The sequence below is a fragment of the Chlamydotis macqueenii genome, chromosome 1, assembly GCF_036417535.1.
Source record: "Chlamydotis macqueenii isolate bChlMac1 chromosome 1, bChlMac1.mat, whole genome shotgun sequence".
Taxonomy (NCBI): Eukaryota; Metazoa; Chordata; class Aves; order Otidiformes; family Otididae; genus Chlamydotis; species Chlamydotis macqueenii.
Window position 1 is genome coordinate 85,859,261 of NC_141556.1, and position 21,543 is coordinate 85,880,803.

The 21,543-nt window shown below is 41.3% G+C and overlaps 1 protein-coding gene across 10 annotated transcripts in view; it reads right to left on the reverse strand.

Annotated features, from left to right (window-relative positions):
• The window catches only part of LOC104474362 (rap1 GTPase-activating protein 1), a 48,900-nt gene that overhangs the window by 8,411 nt on the left and 18,946 nt on the right, over positions 1 to 21,543 (reverse strand). For 4 of the 10 annotated variants that reach the window (XM_086759414.1, XM_086759438.1, XM_086759369.1 and 1 more), the window contains exons 7-21: positions 16,474 to 16,577; positions 14,893 to 14,971; positions 14,545 to 14,598; positions 14,371 to 14,454; positions 14,018 to 14,118; positions 13,256 to 13,385; positions 12,840 to 12,995; positions 11,446 to 11,517; positions 11,175 to 11,261; positions 10,391 to 10,525; positions 8,693 to 8,839; positions 7,362 to 7,465; positions 4,886 to 5,002; positions 425 to 551; positions 237 to 339 (exon numbers count right to left, since the gene is read on the reverse strand). In XM_086759414.1, the coding sequence (XP_086615540.1) occupies positions 237 to 339; positions 425 to 551; positions 4,886 to 5,002; positions 7,362 to 7,465; positions 8,693 to 8,839; positions 10,391 to 10,525; positions 11,175 to 11,261; positions 11,446 to 11,517; positions 12,840 to 12,995; positions 13,256 to 13,385; positions 14,018 to 14,118; positions 14,371 to 14,454; positions 14,545 to 14,598; positions 14,893 to 14,971; positions 16,474 to 16,577 (1,600 nt within the window). Of the gene's footprint in view, positions 1 to 236; positions 340 to 424; positions 552 to 1,804; positions 2,597 to 4,885; positions 5,003 to 7,361; positions 7,466 to 8,692; positions 8,840 to 10,390; positions 10,526 to 11,174; positions 11,262 to 11,445; positions 11,518 to 12,839; positions 12,996 to 13,255; positions 13,386 to 14,017; positions 14,119 to 14,370; positions 14,455 to 14,544; positions 14,599 to 14,892; positions 14,972 to 16,473; positions 16,578 to 21,543 lie in introns of those variants that run through there. The other 6 variants (XM_086759379.1, XM_086759386.1, XM_086759404.1 and 3 more) reach the window with 6 other exon arrangements.

Here is a 21,543-nt window from a genome sequence, read left to right on the forward strand (position 1 = left end):
TGTACGGCGCTATTTATTCATGCTACTGAAACATACTTCTCCTTCCCATTCTCTCCCCATTACAGTTTGCACGCTAGTTTCTCTCCCCACTTCTCCAAGCCTATCATCTACCTATGCTCCTCAAATCTTAAGTATAGCTATACAAAAGATTTTGCCAAATGAATGTGCCTCAACTTCACATATGCTTCTAGCAGCATAAGCAGAGGATGTTTTTTCTGGTTTTCTTTCGTTTTTACCTGGTGAGCTGGAAGTACTGGGTGTGCAGTCACTGTCATCCAGCCACATACTCTGAACCATTGAATCCTGTTTTGGACAGCCCTCAAGAGAGCACATCAGCTCCTGGAGAGGGCAAAGAAAATGTGTTTTAATAACGCTCTTAGTAAAATCAGGGAGGTAGCCTGTTTGTTAGAGATCGTACACCCACCCTGTCATTCTCCTCTTCCTCGGATGTTTCATTTTCCCTCAAACCACTACAACAACTGCTTACACTGGATGAAGAACGTGAGAATGGCTGCATCACACAGTATCCTGAAGTCTGACTCCTGAGCATTCTGTGAAATGCAAGCATTCAACATCATCATGCTTATTGTTACACATAGGCTTGCACTTTTTGTGACATAGCTTTATTACATAGCAGTCAGAAACAGTAAATAAATCATTCATCCACAGCTAGTTTTTCCACATAGGAACAGAATTCAGGTGAAATGGCTTGCATTCCTTAATTTTTAGTTGCTTCTTCATTTCGTAGAAACACCATTTCTTGTTTCCATTCTGGATAACTGTATGAAAGGACAAGACTAACTGAATTTTTAAGTCACAGACCTAAGTGTCTTTAAAGCAGAGTGAGTCAAACCACCTGCATTTAAGTACTGTTTACTTCTAAATATTCATTAAAATCAGCAGATGCCTTAATTTTGGAGATCAGAGACTTTAGGACCCTAAATACAACATGATGAGGTGTTAAACTGAGTATAAAGGGAAGGCACTAGGTCCAGCCTAGGGCACCCATTTCCACAGCCACTCTCAGCCTATCATATTTAGTCTTACATGAAATTCCAGATAGGACAAGGGGACTATAAAAGCACATTTTTCATGTCATAGAGCTTATAAACTGTCACCACTGTGTTTCTGAACAGTTTTAACAGGAGGAATCAGGAAAGCATATAGACATGAACCACTGTTATAGAATGGTTAACTAATAAAGTTTAAGGAAGCAATGAGGACGCAGAAGCAAATTACTGAGATCTACATTATTTTAGGATGTCTGAGTGCCAGACTATTAGGATCAAGTGCCAAGCTTTTGCATAGACAGGTCAGAACCCTCCTCCTGCTTACACACGGGAGCATACCTAGGTCAGGATGCCCATCCTGGTGATTTTACACGTGCCTGGTTGTCAGTAGACTGGCTCCTCTAGGTCCACCCCACTAGACTTTTAGCTCCCACAGAGTCATGACAAAGAGAACATTCAAAGCACACTGTATTGGATCACTTGACCACTGCTTTCTCAAATGTCATGGACACTGAGGTAGCCCAGTACATGTTTCATATCTGTCAAAAGACCCTTACGGTCAGCTTCTCCCAGCTCAAAATTTGGGATCCATTGCTTGCAGTCATCTAGGAAAAAGAGCAGTCCATGAGGCCGATATGCTTACATGGCAGAAGGTGCACTGTGCATGCAAGCCTTATATTTATGAAGAAATACTCACTGCCTGCACAAGAGACCAGCCAATAAGAGAGAGACAAAGTGCTTAAAAATGTTAAGAAACCCAAAAAAGCTAAGAGAGGCAAGAAAGATAAGACACCTTTAACATACTAAATATATTTATTCCTTCAGAAACACTGCAAAATGTGGCCAGTCTTGACCTACAAGCAGTAATGAAAACTAAAGTTCCAGGCATATTACATGCCAGCATGCAACAAGGAGAACAGATAGGGCCAATATAGGCCAAAGATATTTCCTCAGGAGATTAGGAAATATATTTTGGAGGAAATGAAGACCAATATGCTTCTCCCTTGGCAGAGCAAATCAGTAACATGAATTTAAGTGAGCTGGGACCTTGATTTCCACAAAGTATTTCCTTCCCGGCATCCTTCCTCAGCAGATTTCTCCATCCTCATTGTCTGCACTGCACTTCCTGACCTATGTCATCCAAAAGCACTAGAGACAGAGGTGGAAACATATTCTTCTGCTCTTGCCTTCTGCAGGCTAAGCTGTTCTCTTCTCACTCATCTGAGGGGAGCGGAAGAGAAGGGGAGGCACCCAAGGTGGCCTCCTTCCCCCATCATTAGTAGAGGCTGGTTCAGTGGCTGCTGATTGGGCAAATGGGAAGGGCATAAAGCCAAAATGCTCCAATAGGAGCTATCTGTCCATCTCCCTTTCCCAGGATTCCTGCTCCAGGAACTGCCAGTGGAGCATTACTTGGTGTCACTTGGTCTCTCCACAGTCCTTGAGGTCCTCTAAGTAAGTTCATGCTCCTCTTAGCCAGGACTTTCATTTCACCCCAAAAGTCTTGCCAGTATCTTCAGTGAGGTAACCAATGACTGAGTAGCATCCGGTCCACTCCTGATTGGCTTGATGTCCCCACTCAGATGTGTCTGAGGAGGGAAAACACACACACAAAAAAACCCATGTACTTTTCCTAGGATTTGGACATACACAGTACAGTGCTTGATTTTTCAGATGCAACCCAGAAAGCCATCTGATCCTGAGGAGTTTCACTAAGTAGGTACTTCGCTAAGTTTCGCTAAGAAGTACCTGGTTACTGAGGCTGGGTTCATTCTCTTGCGTCTGTCCCTTGGGAAGAAGGATTATTTAGAAGGCTACCTGGACAGTGGAGCAGAAAAACTAAGGACAATTGTCCCTGTATGTAGGAGAGAAGACACTGTTAGCCCAAGTGAACAATGTGGTTTCGTGGATTGCAGGCTGATCACTGCAGAAGAGTGTGCTGGAAATCAGCATGCGAGGACAGAATGTAAGTGCTGGTTTGTCTCTACTGTAAAAAGAATTAATCTATTACTATGTGTTCTCTTTGCATTTATTTCCAGGTTAGTTTTAGTAGAACATAGATGAAGAGTTTGATCATTCAAGTCTGGAATCTGAAATTGTGTTCCACAGTTAACGAACAATAAATAGACTACTTCAGTAGAACTACCTCTGAGACAGTCTGTTAGAATTACACTCCTAGCTTGTTCCCAAAGTACTCTGCTAATACTATCTTGGTGAAAATGGTGAGCTTTACATGGTGGAATTATATGTCCTCGATTCCCTGTCCCAGATACGATGCAGAAGGTGTAACTACATGTGGTCTGGTCCCTAACTCTGAAATCACAACTCTAACTCTCTGGCTACTCACTAGCTGTGCAAAACTCCATGCTACATCCCACCTCATAAACTGTCCAGGAATGGGCTAAACCACCACAACTGTGAAAATATTTTTTTCTGGTGATCATACAAGTGGTTTTGAGTCCATGACTGGAAAAAGATGCATAGAGAGAATCCTGGAGACAGAAGCAGACAGACTGTCAAATCATACAGGTCATGCCTCGTGCATAAAAAATACTCATGCAAGTATTGTAGTGAAATCCCATGCTATGTTTGCTCTCTGAAAGCATGTGATATCCATTTGAAACAGCCATTGAAGATGGCTCATCTCCTCAGCTGATGAATGGAGAATGCAGGTTGGGAAGTGAGAGAAGCGTGTAACCAAATGTGGAAATGAGGAACAAATGTCAAGAAAGCTTAGTCTTTTTTTTTTTCCAGGACACGCACACATGCTACAGTAGGGTAATCAGGACTAACTGAGCTATGAGACGTTTTCTTACTAGGTAGAATTCTTGCTGATTAGGTAGGTGAAGTAACCTTGCATAATCAGAGCAAGAGTCTCTCACATGGACCTGGCCAGGAACTTCTAGTTCACTAACAAGCTCCCAGGCAGGATGAGGAAGAGGAGGTGGAATGATGTGGTAATACTGGAAGATGGGGTTGCTGACCAGTCAGCAGTTCTATGTCCTGTATTCTCGCTTGTCCATGGCTGCCAGAGCTAGCATCTTAAATGGCCTGTATCTCCTAGCTGTTCTCCAATCCTCTTCCCCACCAAAATTTTGGATACCCACCCAACCCAAAACTAGTATCACAAAAACATACTTATCAGAACTCTGCACCTTGGCTGTGACAAAATTCTGGGCAATCCTACAGGATACAATTGGGTAGCTGAACTACTGCAGATAATCACCAGCCTGTAATTCTTAGGGAGCATTGGGCCTAGTTGGAAGGCAGCCCCTTACTTGTCAGAATTGGCACCTGGAGCAACTACAATCATAGAGGCCTGGCTTTTGGGCACTTCCTGAAATTTTCTTAGAGAAGCCCCAGTCCTGAGAAAGGGACATGCCCTACTACAAAGTACTCTGTGCCCTTTTTGCCATAGGTCTCATCCAAGTTCTCATGAAAAAAAGAAATCATGTGTGGCAAGCTGTTCCAGAAAGTCAGCTGCAGTCTTGGGTTTAGAGACAGGCTGCTCTGGAGTCTTGGAAATGTAAATGCGTGGTTTCCATGAAGTCCTGAAGTATCCTAGATAGGATCACATCCCAGCATAATACAGCTTAGCAAGAGCAAAGTTGGACTACCAGGAAAGTGCACTTTTCCAGTTTTTGATCACCAGAAACTGGAGAACTGTTTTGCAGACTACTGCATGAAGTGTTTTAGCAATGAAACATAGGTGCAACACATGAGACTCTGCTGTAACAGTCTGGGAGGACTGAAGGACCTGGGAGGCCTGATGTGGACAATCTCAGTAAAGCCTCCAACAGAGCAAGACATGCACCACATTTAAGTCAATACCAGACACAATGAGCACCTTTCAAATAGTAAAATTATTTTCAACTCACCTGCTCTTCCTGCTGGGGAACTCTGGGGAGCTGGGACTGGATGATCCATCAGACTTCAGGTCAAAGAAAGTTCCTGGACTGTCCAGCACCTTCTGTATCCTCTCTACAGTGTCTCTGCTGGAACAAAAGAGAAACCAGCTATACCCTAGGACCAGAGTTAATCGCTGTCTATTCTAACACTACCTAACAAACCACAATACAAAGCTGGATCTCCCGTATACACAGGAAAAGGAAGAAAATGCAGTTGTGTTGAAAAGGGCAGACTCCTTAGATGTGATCTGTTGAGGGCAATATATTAGAAATGGCCAACTTTAAGTCCTTCTGAATTGATACAAAAGCCCAAATTAATTTCAGTATTCTCCTTTAATTCTTTAATTTTTTCTTCTACTCTCCCCATTTCATTTGTCTTAAGAAGCTTTAGGACTGATTAGAGAGCGTATATGTTTATGGCATAAAGAAAAAGGATTTAGCAAATTTCCCTGTTTCAGGATGGTTACAATAATTTTATTGTAACCATCAATTCAAGATAGTTCTGATGAAAGTTGTCTGTGTGAGTAATGGGAAAGTGGGGTATGTTTAATTAAGGACTGGAAAACTTAGGTTTTTGTTGGGGGTTTTTTGTGGCTTCAGTGATGGAGTTCACAAAGTTCCGCCTCTGCTCTGTTGGTCAGTTCATCCTACCAGTACCCGTCACATCACAGTTCCTCATGCCCTCACTTGTGCCAATACAACTGTTGGTGAAACAGGAAATTTTCCTGTCAAAAAATAATCCTGAAACTAAAACAACTGTGAAACTTCCATGACACATGAACAAGTAGGATGGAATGGGTCAGCTCTGTCATCCAAGCCTGCATATCATTCAACTACTTCACGGTGAAGTCACAAATGACATGTTGCGCACACTATTGTGAGAGCAAGCACCTGCTCCAGCCTCCTCCACTCTTGCTGAGTGTATTTTCCATCAGTCCTGGTACCCATCAGACTTCTCCATAAGCCAGTTCATGGCAGAACCTGGCAGACAATTAATCCAATTAAAGAAATTTGATACTTTTTCTGTTAGATTAATGGTCTGAATCAGTTCCATGAGGGGTCCACTACGCATCTGAGCCATCACAAGGAATGCGCCAGGATTGGGTAGTTGAAAGAGACACTGGGAAAGGGAAAGTATGATACCTGCTTTTCAGTAGTAATGAACTCTTAGAACAGACTAGTTGCTAGTGAAACTGCACCTTCAAGAATCACCCAAGTTGTCTTTCACAAACCACTGTTCCTCATATGTAAGATTACAAATAAGCAAAAGGAAAGCTAAATAAACCTGATACCTTACCAATTCCCTCATATCAAAGAGCAGGAAAAAAAAAAAGAAAAGAAATCAATCCAGGGTTTTTCCTTGTTGTAGAAAACTTTAACAGATCTTAAGGGGATGGAGAAGGATGTTGTATGCAAAGTAATGGATTGAGGGGCACAGCTGCATAAGGTACAAAACGATTTAAAGTAGTGAGGAGCTGTGGCTACTGTGTCAGCTTAGACTGTTACAGGGAAGTTGTCTCAGAAGATTTTATTTTTCTCAAAGAAAGTTCTGTACTATTTTTATTCAGATTAGGTCATAGGCACCTCATTAAGGAAAGGTCCAAGAGAATAACTGGAAAGACGGAAAAAATGTAGTAATTCTTCCTGTTGTGAAATCAGTAGTTTCCACATTAAAGATCATTTTTTCCCCTTTTACATTAAGTCTTTGAGCTGTTCCCTGGAATTCTTGCAAGTAGGAAAACTGTATATTAGATGCAGAGCACTTATGTGACTTTCAAGACTCTGTATAAGGTGTCCTGAGGCAAATTTACTGATTTAACTAAATAATCTCTCCTGACCAGTAGACAACTTTTGAATTATTATAATTCTGTCAAATATGCCAAATCATTCCTTAAACCTGTATGGTACCCCTTATCTATAATTATTTCTCAGACAGTCTAACTTGAACGCTAGTCATTTTGACTTAAAGCTTTTTTTTAAAAAAAAAAATCCTTTTTTAAGATATCAGAAGTTTTGTCTATTTGAACTTTTTAACATGAAAACAAAAAAAAAAAAACCCCAAACAATCAAGCACCCAATTCCCCCTTCCCATGTAAAAGCCTTTCATCTGACTCTTTCTAAAGTGGCAAATACAGAACAGGAGAACTAAGAGTCCTGGCTCATACTGCACAATGTTTTAAGAGTGATTTTACCGTGTTACTCCAGCCATCTCCTCCCTTGTTCCTCAAATATCAATTATCTCAATTTCCAAATGTCCTTTTTTATTTTGTTTGTCTCTGTCATTTGTCTATTAGCAGATAATCAGGCTTTTCTCCCAATTCCAACCATTTCCATTTCAATTCTCACTCCTGTCAATTCCCTTGCTGTCCTTATACGTGCCTTTCTGTCTCCTTTCTTTCATCTCCTCCTGTTTTCACTTTTTGTCTCATCTTCCCATGGCTCATACCTCTTTTCCTCCTGTATATTCTCAATGCCAATGGCACTACTCCGTCGCCCATGGAAGCGGCTGGCTCGAGTACGTGATGGGCTCCTACCAGGCAAGGCAAAAGACTAGAAAAAAGGAAAGTGTGACAGAAAGTGGGGAGGGGAACAAGACAGGAAAAACTGGAGAACTGGAAGTGTGGGAGAGGGAGTTAGCGATGTGGACCCAGATCCTCTCCTTAACTCTGCAATAAAATAGCACAGCCCTGCTCCACCGGTGGAAGGAGGACTAGTTTCTGTCAGTGAGAAAGAGAAGCTAGGGCTTACAAAGGTGGCATGAGAAAGAGACAGAGATATAGAAACAAAGGCAGAACAAGATACACAGTCAGTATACAGAGCAAGAGTCATCCCCATATGAGAGAAGGGGAGGCAGTATCAGAGAAGCAGAAAAAAGCAGAAGTTAAAGGAGAGAAGGAGGCAGCAAACCCAAGTCATTACTATTCCGTGACTTTGTTGTGCTGACATAAAGAACGCATATAACTGAGTAATTTATCACCAAGAAATTTCCACACTGAAAGGCACCTTTCTGGCTTACTCAGAGAATTTTTTTTTTTTGGTAGTTTGCCCCTGTTGACATCACTAGCACAGAGACTATAATCAGCTGGATGCACTTTGGCCAAAGTATTTCCACTATCAGAAACATGGATTCTTTTCCCAAAACATTTGTCATGGATTTATTAAGCTCACACTGATCACATATGTTTAGTATCCCTATCGAATAAGAAAGGCTTTGATAGTGACTAGAAGTATTCACTTTTTCTCACCCCAAACTTTATTAATTCTGCTGTTTATTCCCACCATGCAAATTCTATTTGAGCAAAGCAGCACCTTGAATAAACATTATTCACCTCTTTATATTACAGAAAAGAATCTGATTGGTGAAACTGAAGAAAATGGAACAGATTTAGTGTCCTTATGTTCTCAGCTCTTGCCATATGAAAATACAGTACCATTTTGGTCAAACCACAGCGCATGCATTTTTTTAAGGTATGGCAATGTACAGGATCTAATCCAGGATAGCAGAGATAGATGTCTGATGTAGAATCATGTTTTGCTTTCTTCTCCCAGTCTGCATCAATCTCAGCTCTAGTTTACAGATGAACTGGGGCTAGAGATAGGCACAGACAAAATGGACTGCAACATGTGCTGTCACCACTTGTGAAATGGGATGATACAACAAAAAAGAGATTCACAGAAGGACAAAAGGACAAACTACTAAGGAAAGAGAAATAAAATGTATGGGTGGGTCACAAAGGTATGCCGGGCTTCTTCTTACAGCCCACCCGAATACCTTACCGCAGCAATGGCCTTAGGGCCCTCGGCGACACTCTGGCTGAGGGCAAGGCCAGCTGTAGTTGGGCGGCTGGGCAGAGTGGCTGGTTGCTGCTTTCTCATGGATATCCCCATGGTATCCAGGCTCTGGCTGCGGCCTCTGATCACCCGCTGAACAGAAGGGAGGCAGGGAAACAGACAAACACAGATACACATATAGACACGCACACGGTAGGGTAGCATGAAAAGCACCAGATTGGGTGAAAAGTTGTGACAGACCAACACCAGAACCACAGAAATCCTAACTCCTAGAAGGCAGCATCTTAGATATTACCATTTTTGGTCCTAGCCAATTCATGGAGCTCACCGCCAAGGAAGAACTCTTCCTCATGTATACTCTCTACTTTCACCTCCCTTACCCTGTTGCAATAAATAGAGATTCCCTACCAGCATCCCAGCAGACTGGATAAGACAGCATCATCTAGAGCAGTCCTACCCAGTACAGGCTACAAAACACAAAATCAAACTCCTGTTCAAGACTGTAAGGCTCAGTCTTGCATGAACTTGAGTGCTGGTTCCATGGGAGAAGTAGTCGTATCAAAAACTGCAAACCTGAAAAAGCCATTTTCTGAGTCTACTCAGCCTTTTTCCAGCCTTTTACAAAGGTCATCTGTATATGTGACATGTAAATCACAGCATCTGCTAGAAGTCAGAAAAGGACATTTTGGGATAACTTATGTAAGACGTGGATGGGTATGAAATTCCTAGTTAGCAGCAAAGGCAGGGTAGACTGATTGTATGTAAAATACAGCTCACCAAAGTATCCCAGCTCTGACCAAAGCATATAGCTGCCAAACTTACATGGGAATGGATTAGTTTCACAGGCCTTAACGACTCTAACCAGCCCACCATAAAAAGCAGGTGGAGGTCATGTGAAGAAGTGCTATTTATAATACATCTCTCTGTCCAGACAGATAACTTATTACACAAAACAACTGGTGAGGCACTTCCCAAAGGAGAAGTAGACAGGAAAGTGATGTAAGATTCTCTCTATGTAATCAGTTCAAAACCAAGATGCTTGTTTGTACAAAAACCTTTGCTTTCTCATATCATCTTGATCACTTTTAAAAGTAAATTCTGTCACTTGATCTTGATTTATTTTTTAAAAAGTGTAATCTACACTGAAAAAGGTAAATTAACTCTGGCTTTTACAGGGTAAGTAAAGCATCACAGTTTTTCTAGACAGTACACTCACAGTTATGTTAGAAATTCTCTTACAATGGCTCTTGCAACTCTCTCAGTTACAATGAAAATGAATTGGAAGAGATCTGTTGTAGGAACTGAAAGCTGCTTGCTATTAGTTACTAAAATTCCACTTGCAAACACTCACTTCTTTTTCTTAAGTCATGGAGTGAAACTCCATCTGACACTAGACAGCAACATGAAGAGTTTGACTTCTCAGGGACAGTATGGAATTCCACCCTGGACCACACTGCAGCTCTGTAGAAAGGAGCACGGGAAGTGGTAAAAGGTATTTTCTTGAGAGATATGGTAAAGCACAGTTGAAGATGCTCTAAAGAAAGGCTGCTGCATGTAAAGACTTTTTTTCTGTCTCACCCTAAGGACAGCTGGTCAGTAGTGTCAATATTCCTTGGAGGGACACACAATAAACTTAAGAAGAGTGTGACCAACTGTGTAAGGAATCAATCCACTACGTCTCACCTTGAAATTCTCAAGGAAGCCCCCACTGCCATTCTCTATCTTGTCATCCTCCCCTATGGGAAATCCCATCATACTGCGGCTGCGAAGCTGCAGCTCCTCAAAAAGGCTCTCCAAGAGGGCACTCCGGGTTCTTTCCTGCATCAACATTGGGAATGAAAACACAGCTATTATTGGGAGTGGAGGGATTTTTTTTCTTCTGTTTTTGCTATGTCTTACATCCTCCTTTAAAAAAAAAAAAAATCACTATGAAAATTAATTTAAATAGTATGATGTGGTTCTAGCTGTATAGTTATGGAATATACTACAGTAACACCTAGTCCTTTTAAACTCTTTCTAAAGCAAGTCATAAAGGACATCAGTACTTTTTTTATTATTTTTATTTACACTTGATGAAACAGAGGCACGGATTGAGGGCAGTTTTTTCTAGATCAGGCAAGCAGATCTGGAACAGAATTTTGGTACCTTGAACCAAAAACAGTTATATCAGTACACATCTTGTAGCATAATACTGTTTCAGCTAATACAAAGTTTCCTCCAGCAAAATGTATGCATCATATTCCCATTCTTACTTAAGGATTAGATCTTTACATTAGAATGTACCTGTTCATATTCTATCACGCCTGCTGAGAAATACAAAGGAAGCATCACGTAGCTGAGTATAATCCCATTTCATCTTCGTTTTTTTTAAGCAACACAAAATTAGAAGTAGAGGAAAGTAAAAATTACACTGGTTTTTTAATCTGGCAGTAATACAGTTTTATGATTTTTAATGGAAGCAACTCACCTCTAATTTAGCAAATTTCTCAGCTCGATAGCAGCTGTACTCAGCATTGATAAGCTTGACCAGGAGGAATTCACGAAACTCTGCACTCTACAAGAAAAGATTAAGACTGCACTGGAGATGAAAACAGTCATAAAAGTATCACATGAGAAAAACTCTGCCTTACTACTCTTTAGACCTGCAACATCATCTAGCCAGATGGAAAATAGTGACTTAGAACACAAGGGTGTGTTCCATATCCCCCGCCATCTAACACTGGACCAGAGAAACAAACCTTCCTAAATATGGCTGGATTTGGCAGAGGAGGTCCAAAGAAGGGGACATCATTTCGGGCTGTGACCGAAACCTGAAACAAGGGGAAAAAAATTAAGTATCATAACACAAGTGTGACTATCAAAGCCTTCAAACCACTATGGTACATCTGATCCCTCCTGAATCATTTACATATCCAAAAGAGATCTAACATGCTGTCCCATACATCCATCTGTTTCTGTACTCAGTGAATAAATGTGCTGATCTCTCTCCCAGAAATTCAGTCAGCTAGATATGCACACAAAAAAAACCCCAACAAAACACAATTGAACCAATTGTTTTTTTTTAAAAAAAAAAAAAACATTTTTAATTAACATCTTTAATAATAACCAGTGTATTTAAAACAAAAAAAAATATGCCCCTATTCAGTCTGCAAGATTTATCTCCACTAGAAGAACCTTTGTCAATATGGTTGTACTTACCTATTTTTTTTTTGACAGAGAATCCTCAGTGGAGATACACTACACACTGAGGGGAGTATCTCAGTGTCACCACCTCTCCAAGTCACATGTGGTAAGCATACAGGTGGATCTCTGCTCCTCTATGGGCCTCCATGGGCTGCAGGGGGACAGCCTGCTCCATCATGGTCTTCACCACAGGCTGCAGGAGAATCTCTGCCAGGAGCCGCGTTACTCTTCCCCCTCCCTCTTCACTGACCTTGGCATCTGCAGCCATTCCTCTAACCAGAAATTCTTCACAACAGGCAGGCAGACAGCTCTCCAGTTCTCTTCACATCTCATCTCCTCTCCACTTCTGGCAACTGAGCTGAGTCAGGCCCAGTCAGCCGCCCAGCAGTATGCCAGAGGGTGAAGCCTGCAAGGCCCACAGGGCTCGCGCCTCCCCCTCTCTGTCCCTGCTCAGCTTCTTCACATCTTCTCTTTTTTTTTTTTTTTTTTTTTTTTTTTTTCTGTTTTCCCCTTCTTAAATATATTATCACAGAGGCGTTATCAGGGAACATTCTGCTACCAGTTGGCTCGGCCTTGGCCAGCAGTGGGTCCGCCCTAGGCCCAGCCGAGTCCACTGAACAAAGGGGAGCAACTTCTAGCAGCTTCTTACAGAAGCTACCACTGTAGCTCCCCCTCACTAAATAAAACCAGAACACCTGGTCAGAGATCAAAGAGTGGGTGAAAGAGAAGGTGAGCTGGTTGTAGCTACTGGATTTCTAGGTTTACTCGTACCAGATCTAACTATTGCCTTTCACTGAAAACGCTGATCAAGCTCACTAAAAGAGCAAACAAAGCTGTTCAGATGACAGCTAGCTGAACCTGTACTTCTCCCAAAGACCCAAGAACAGGTTTCCACTTCAAGGATGAATATCAGTAAATCACAACAGAGGAATCTATTGTCTCCATTTACCTTGTAGAGAGTGTCCCCAGTGGTGCCATGAGTGAGCTGAACTACCACATAAGCATGTAGGAAATTAGAAGCAATCATATCAGGGACAAAAGGTGTGCTTTCATCCTGGAAGATGATGGCTACAATGTCATTCCCAATGTGACGCTTCCGCTGAAGCTGGGGAGGAAAAAAAAAAATAATAAAGCGAGAAGGCAGGTAAAAAAGAGTAGAACAGTATTATGGGGCCTCAAACACCAGTCTGTCTAGCATCTCCAGCTCACTTGTCCAATCAAAGCCCTCATCGCTACTTTTACCACTACTCCAGCCATAAATCCCAACATTACACAGTTAGGCATTCTCCTCTCTAACTAGCCCCTCATCAAATACCCCTCCCCTCTTAGCATCACTGTTGAATTCCTTAGTTCTCCATCCAGTACCTGCTGGGAATCTCCCTCTGTGAATGGCAGCTTTGTAGACACATGAAACATGATCTCCTTGCCCCGGAAATTTGTGTAGACTGACTCAGTGCCTGTTTGACCTCTAGTGACATCCAAGCCTCCCCGGAACCTGAGCAAATCCATACCATGCATAGGTCAGGCAGGACAGAGATGAGAAAGTAGAGAGAAGAAAGAAGATAGTAGTAACAGTAGATTGGTACATCAATATTATCAAAGGTGATTTTTAAGAAATCAGCAATAGTAGGGCACCAGATCTTCCCAAAACAAATGCACTGACAGAACCTGCACAATGTTTCTGCTGATGAACATACTTGCTTGCTAAAAGTTATGAAGCTAAACCAGGGATCCTCAAAGGAGCTATTTTCCTTGGCATTCGGCTGAGAAACACAATCTATGTTTTAGAACTACAGAAAAGACAAGCTGCCCCACAGAAAGCAACTAAAACAATACTGACCCCTACCGTTGTGAAACAAACATATTCACAGTCAAAATTATTCTTTACTGATACCATGGGTCAGATGGAGGTACCAGGAGACCTTTAAATGAAAATACCAGCAGAGACCTAAGCTCCAACTGGTTCCCAGACAGGCTGGCTGAAAAAAAAGCATTCCAGCCTTCCTCATCTGCACTGGGATTCAGAGGACACAATACTTTTCTGAAAGCAGAGTTCTAACAGAGTCACAACCTGTCATGCAGTGTTCCCTAACTCAATTTGGCTTTCCAACAGCACTGGGTACGGACCCACGGAAATCCTGCAGCTGAATCTTGTCACCAAGGAAATCCAGGAACTCCAGGAAACCCAGACTCTCTTCTGTGTTACTGAAGACTTCTTCTTCAGTTGTCTTCAAAAGGAAAGAAGAAGTCATAAGGAGCACAAGCAGTACAAAGAACAGGCAGTAATTTCTATACACAGTTCAGCCAGCTCTGAGGACCCGCACAAACAAAATCGATCCATGTAAGGCAAGCTTCTACGCTTTCTCTTTATGGAATCTATGTTTTTCACAGGATAGTACAGACCTTGTTTTCACATTTCAGCTAAGAGAAGTGACTCTCTGTGTTTTGCCTCAAGTATCACAGGATCTGAAGGAGCTTACCTGCCCAGGTTTCTGGTAGATGACCCCAAATTTGAAGTTATTGCTTATGACATGTTCATCAAACGCAACAATAAGCTGCGAAGCCTGAGGTAATGAAAATACAAATCATCAGTTGGACATCATTAGCCAGACCTTGATGGAAAACAGACATATAGACATATCAGAACATTATACCTTGGGGTAGAGAACAGGAAAGAAGCGTTCAACATTCACATCCTCACATAGTAGCTGTTGAGTGAGAGAGAGAGAGAGAGGGAAACAGAAGTGCAATTACCATGTGCCCTAGCCTGCTGCAGGCATGAGAGCATAGACACTGTTTATAATTATCTGACAGGAGTCCCTTCAGGCAAAAATTCTAATGTAAAATTAGAAGAGAAAGAAAAGAGGCTAAATGGAAGTGTAAAAGGGAAGTACATGACAGTACTACTGGGAAATAGTAGAAAAGACAGAAATGGGAGGACAGAGGTGAAAATAACTTGAAGAAGGAGGCGGTAAGAGCAAACAGGCAAGCACGAATCTCACCTTCGCCATCTGGACAGCATTGGGAAATTCATTCAGACAGGAAATGGGGATCAGGTCATGTTTGGTGCCAGTCCGAGTCCTGACATAAAAAAAGGCATTAGAGCAAAAGCTGAAGGGAGACATAAGCAATACCGGCTCTTTAAAGAAAGAGTAGCCATTAGTTCAGATTATCTTTAAAGCGGTTAATTCAAGAGGATTACTTTTAAGCCTGGTGCATAAGATCACTGGAAAAGGGAGGTATTTACACCTCTTACTGCTCATCGCTTGTTGTGGGGAGCAGACAAAGACAAAACAGGGATGCCTAGTCTCTTGATCCTTTACATTCTTTTCTTGCTTGAAGAAATATTTTGCTCTTCCCACCCCCTCCCCATTTTCTTTCACAGAGATCTAAATATTGAAATACAATACATGGACGTAATATTATAATGGATTCACAACATCATACAATGAGGGTTTGAGAGACTGTTAAAAGACCTATTAGAGATAGCCTAGGAAAGCAGATCTATGCAAAGTATAGCAGGTAGAAACTGGTGTAGCACTGTTCCAGGAAGCTGATGGACAAAAGCTTCCTTTCCCTCTATATATATATATTAAAAGAGAGATGTCTTTCTAAATGTGAAGTCGTATATGGCTGCCAGACTCCTTTTCAAACCATTACAAACAAGCTATTGAGAAAAAGGTGCTGCATATAATACAATATCTTAATAGAGGAATTACTACCCTTTTGGTCTTCACTGGTCTCTTCTATGTAGGAAAATTTCTGGGCTGAGATAAACATTCTCTGGCACAGCTCACAAATAGGTTCACTCCTTTTTTCCCCGCATTATTGCTCCGTCTCGCACTCTGAAGCATTATCTGAATGTTATGGAGGAAACCCACCAGTGATTCTCTTGTAGCTGACTCCTGTGCAACCAGTATTTTCCCTCAGTCCTGGATGAGTCCTTGTCAGCAGCAACTGTATGTCAGTTGCCTGCAGTAGCATACTGCCTACTGAAAGTGGCCATAGTGTGTTATGGGTGGCCATAGTGTGTTAAAAAGCTTTTTTTGCAGCATGCCTCTCACCTATGCAAGATCCATCTCTGTCCTTCCTCTAGTTCATTCAGCAGCTCTCTCTGGATAATGGCTCTCTGTGGAAGCCTTAAAGGTTATGGCACTTCGTAGGCTGTCCTGGAAAGCTAAAGAATGTCCTAGCTCACCTTCAAGGGAGCCTAGTCTCAAGTACAAAGTCCAAAGACAGGCCTGAGCTAGGCTGCCCTACATCAGGGAATCCATTTTCTCCTAGAGAGTACTCACATGTCTCTAAGTAAACCGAATAAACAGAAAAACTTTCTTTTTGAGGGAAGAGTAGACGTTTTTCACACAGGAACAATAAAGGTGCCTGCAAACACCACTTCAGCTTCCTGAAGGAAACTGCTGAGAGAAACTCAGAGGAGAAAGCAAGAAAAGAGGGCTCAAAGATTCCTTTGCAGTCCTCTCCAGGAGAAAAACATGAGATTCACACTCATATCTATGCAGAGGAAGCTCCAGGCAAGATGAGAGACACAGCACAGTAACATGCACTTCTACAACAGGCACTGTTACCTCAGCAGTAGGCGGAGATTGTCCTGTTTCTCGATCTGTTCGTACTTCACAGAAAGTACCAGGTAGCCCAAGGACACATCACTAGAGTAAAAGTTCTGGTGCTCCTGAAAACAGGAAGCCAAAATGCATTACTCCCAACATGCTTCCCAGAGAAGTTTAACAGAGTTTAACCTGTCACTAAATATTAGCTAATTTTTTCTTTAACTAGCAATGGCATGGTTGAAGACATGCATATGCTGTCTCCCAGCCCCCCTTGGTGATCAATGCATGAGTACATCAAAGTTCATCTACTGTCAGTTCAGTTCCTCCTCAGATATCCATCATCAGAAAGGCTCCTGAGAAGGAAGAGGATGAGAACATTCAGCAATACATTTCGAAGAAATCAAATTTATTGTAAATAAATTTATATCTTTCATGGACTCTCCCTGTATCCATTCAGACTTTGCATGACTAAGTAGTGGTCTCCAGCACATTCAACTGGATGTGGTCATGGGAATTTTCTACACAAACAGTAATAGCAGGATCATTATATCAAAAGGTTGACCTCTAAGAGCACTCACATCTCATGGAGGATGTAGTCAGAGCACCGGCTAACTACTTTGCAGACGAAGACTGTTTTCAGCAGTGCCACTAGCACTGCTTGAGCTTTAGTGGAGTGTGCGTCAAACAGAGAGTCATTCAGTCAAACAACAAACCATAATGCAAATATTTTCATAGGCTCTATATAGAAGTGGCTGTGGCCATACATTTCTCCTGGATATACAGTCATGTTCAAATGGCCTAAGTATATCAATATATATTTAATATATTGATATATATATATATAACACATACATATTGATATACATAATCTCTAAACTCAAAAGGTTAAAGCCTTCTGATACAGCACGTGAACAGAAATGTCTAGTGTAATGAGAATACTACACAGGTGACATCATCCAGACATGCTTAGATCACTCCCACCTTCCTACTGGAAACCACTTTATGGCCAGTTTTTGGAGCTGGCTGCTAACTAAATTCTGATTAAAGAGCTGAGACTGAACTTACGCTTTCAGCAAGAGGTCCAAAATTACTGGATTTGATGTATAAGCAGGACAGAGAGACCAATGAGAATGTCATGCAGGGGATCTGATTCTCTTTGGATTACATTAGATTAGATTAATACCTTAATCTCTTGCTGCTAATGAGAAATTCTGTTGAAAGGTGCAGTAGTACATTCCAGTATTTAGCCTCCAACACAGGAGAATATAATGATATTCATATGGTACTTCTGAAGGTAGCAATGATGGAGGCTGGGGTAAGACTCCTCATCAGCAAGTCAAAATAATAATAAATAAAATAAAACAAAATAAAGAATCCCAAAACCAAAAGCTACCCTATAGCAGGCAGAATTATCAGTGCTTCCTTATGCCTTGGGACTGTGAAAATCAGGAAAAAGTCATACAGCAATCTGCTGACAGTGGAATCAGGAACGTGTCCACAGAAATCTTCAGTGCAGAACAGTTTAGGCAACATGAAAAATCCAAGGTTTTCTTTTGGTATCTTTTGTAGACAAATCTTGGGATTTCCAAATCCCTGATGATGTACCTCAAGTCATCCAGCTGTATTTGCCACTTGTGGTTCTGTAGGAAAAAGAAGCTCTGTCCACTCGCTGAGAAGTCAGACACTCCCAGGAGATAAAATGCACGCACTTTAATGGGAACCTTGATTCCCAGATTCCAACTGTTCCACAGAGAGGAAGCAGCAACTGCATTTTGCTTGTTGATATATTTTCTAACAATAGTGTTGCTCATCACCAACTTACTTGAAAGATATAATTTAAGTACTCTGCATACATTTTTGTGTGTACAGATTCTGTTCTGATGTACATCAGTGGTTTTATGCTGTTTGGTTGTAGAAATGATCTCCTCAGACGAAATGCAAAGTGTTTGTCATGGTCAAATTAAATGCATAGAGAGATAAAACACCATTCCCCTGCAAACAATGAATGGGTTGTTCTACCATCAGAATAGCAGTCATCTCAAATCAGACTTGCAACCTGAGAAGACGGCCAGGGAGCATGAATTCAGTAACTAGGATTGGAAGACTTGGAGGGAGGATCATCACAGGAAGCACTGCAGAAATGCATCCTTGTGCATGACACAAAAGTGTTATGCACTGGGACACTAAGTTAAGTGTCCAGTTGTACAGTCAGAACTTGCACAATTTGGAGTGTGTTCTGTGAAAAGAATATTCCAGACACAATTAATTAATAATGACTCAGTGGGAGCAAAGCGTGTAATTTGATCAAGAAGAGTTGCTAGTCTGAGAGTTCCTTCCTCAGCCTTTTGCCTAGAAAATATAGAAGTTCTGTTCGGTCTCTAGTGGATTGCAACCTCTCTCCACACACTGGTGAGATTGCCTTTTGCTGTGGAAAAAATCTAAACAGGTTGCCCAGAAAGGTGGTGGAGGCCCCATCTCTGGAAGCGTTCAAGGCCAGGCTGGATGAGGCTCTGAGCAACCTGATCTAGTCAGGGATGTCCCTGCTCCTTGCAGGGGGGTTGGACTAGATGACCTTTGAAGGTCCCTTCCAACCCTAACCATTCTATGATTCTATGATTCTATAAACAATTTCTTAATTAGTCATAGTTCTGACTCACCATGAAATAAAGATACATCTAGTGAAATACTCTGATATTTATGTGGATGTAGGCATCTGGAAGTCAATAGACATAAACCAATCCCCTCTTTGAAAAAAAAAAAAAAAAAAAAAAAAGGAATAACTGAGACCACAGTCACTACCCTGGCTGCGAAGATGAAGCTACTTAACTTCTTTAGGTAGCAGAAACATCATTGTCTTCACTTCCTCTTTGGAAGATGAACTGCCCTGCTACTGACTTACAGGGAAAAAGTTTCATGGCTTCTGCTGCTAGCATAGTCTACCTTCTGCTGAAGCAGAACAAACGAGTGGGTCTTGAAAAAGATACGGTATAAGTAAAGAGTGACAAACAGAATAATGTGGCCTCTAGCTGCAGCATTCAAATCACAGAAGTCCAGTGTGATCTGTCACACAAGTCAATGTTAGTGATGAACCTATCTGTATGTGGGCAGAAAAGCTGAAATCAAAGAAAGTCACAAAGGCTGAGAAAACAGTTTATCCAGGATAGTAATAGATTTTTGGTACATGAACAAGAATCAGTGGCACTAGTCATTATGACCAAGGGCCAAAATACAGAGCAGCTGAGGAACAGACAGATTCAAGGAGCAAAACAAGAGCATACTCAATTGTCAGCTGAAGTCTAGAATAAAAGAAATCCATAAACCAAAGAAGTCAAATGCTAGAGTGGATGCCCAAGACAGGCTGTTAAGGAAAAAGATAGCACAATGCCAACAAAAGTCAGGACTAGAAGACAGAACAAAGCAATAGAAGCTAAGGTTGGATGCAGCCAAAAGTAACATTGAGCTGCAAAGACCAGAAAATAGGATGTTTTCTGATGAAACTTCTAAGCCAGACCCCAGCAGGTCTGACACATTAGGATCTCAGATGCTTTGGAGACTGTGCTATCAGCTCTGCAGCTGGCATAAGCCAGCAGAGCCTCATAAAAGGGTGCAATCTTCACAGGGAACAGCCACCAGAATTAGTGGAGGTCTTAAAATAATTAAACTTTTGTCAGAGCTGCTCTGGCTGCCTAGCTTGATCCTGAATGCAAGCCTGGTATTTAAACTGAAAACTGAATAACTGCATCTATGAACAAAACTATAACTTCCTTGTTATGGCTTTTTTTTTCCCCTCTGTGATTTTCTTTCCCTGTAAAAAAGAAGGAAACAGAAGGTAGACTCAGAGTCCTTCAAGGAACAACAGCATTTATCACTAGCTGTCCTGAAGCTAGAGATGAATCATCAAAAGGCTTTATGGTTAATACTGAAGATAGCAACAGTGGTGACAAGATAACCTGGAGCTGAGATGACCTATGTATAGGTACAAATTTCTTCAGCCATAGAAGCAGTTTCTCTAACATTTAAGGCAGTCTGAAAGGAAGTTCTGGATTTCAAACAGATCTCTAAAATCAATTAAGTATCTTCCATGGGGCCAAGTGAAAAGACTAACAGAACACAGAACACACAAGGAATGCTGACAGTTTGCCTGAGAAGTTACAAAGCTATTAAGACATCTGCCATGTTCTTAGCTACTTGGGTTCTTTTTGATGAAACAGAACTATTTTTTCACTACTCAGTAGCAGCAATTGCACCAAAGATGGAAAAACTAGACAAAAGTAAAAGACATCTTCCCCATCACACCTAGTATGTTTCATCAGGTTTTTTTTTTGCAATAGGACCACAGGAAGCCAGAGAACACAAAAAAATCTTTATAGGATTCAAAATGGGTTCATTAGCCCATTCTCCTCCTTCAAGACAACTGAAAATGAAAAAACAATTTCCTTTGAAAAAACTTAGCAGCCTCTGGTCACCTGGTAAAATACTGGGATTATTTCATCCCTGAAGAAGGAAGAAAAGCAGCTTTGGTGGCCAAATGATTATGTGATTACCTACAGGCAGATAATGATATGTGAATATCCAAACCTATGAACAGTGATAGATAAGTAAAACTAACAGTACTGAGTAGGCAGCATGATTATTCCAGCAAGTCATCTTTTCGTAAAAGTATAAGGTGGTGTTTGCCAGTCAGATGACAAAAAAGACCTAGAAGCTACTGACACTGTTGGCAACTGCAGAACACAGAATCACTAAGGCTGGGCTGGTACTAAAATAATACCTGATAAGGTTGTCTCTTTGCAGGCCCTCCCTGCATCTCTGCCTGGAGAAAACAAAAAAAAAAAAACACCTTTAAAAATAAACAAACAAAAAAAAAAAACCCACAAAAGAAACAAACAAAAAAAACCCCACCATGTCAGCCTGTCATGACAGGAAAATAATAACAAGCTCCGAAACACATGTATTTGCATACCAGGGGAAAATTATCCTGAATATGAGATTTTTGCAGTCTCAGCAAGTCAGAGAACACATGTACTAAAATCATAGACTTGTAATAATGAAATAAAATTAGAGAGACTTTAAAATAGCAAAAGATAT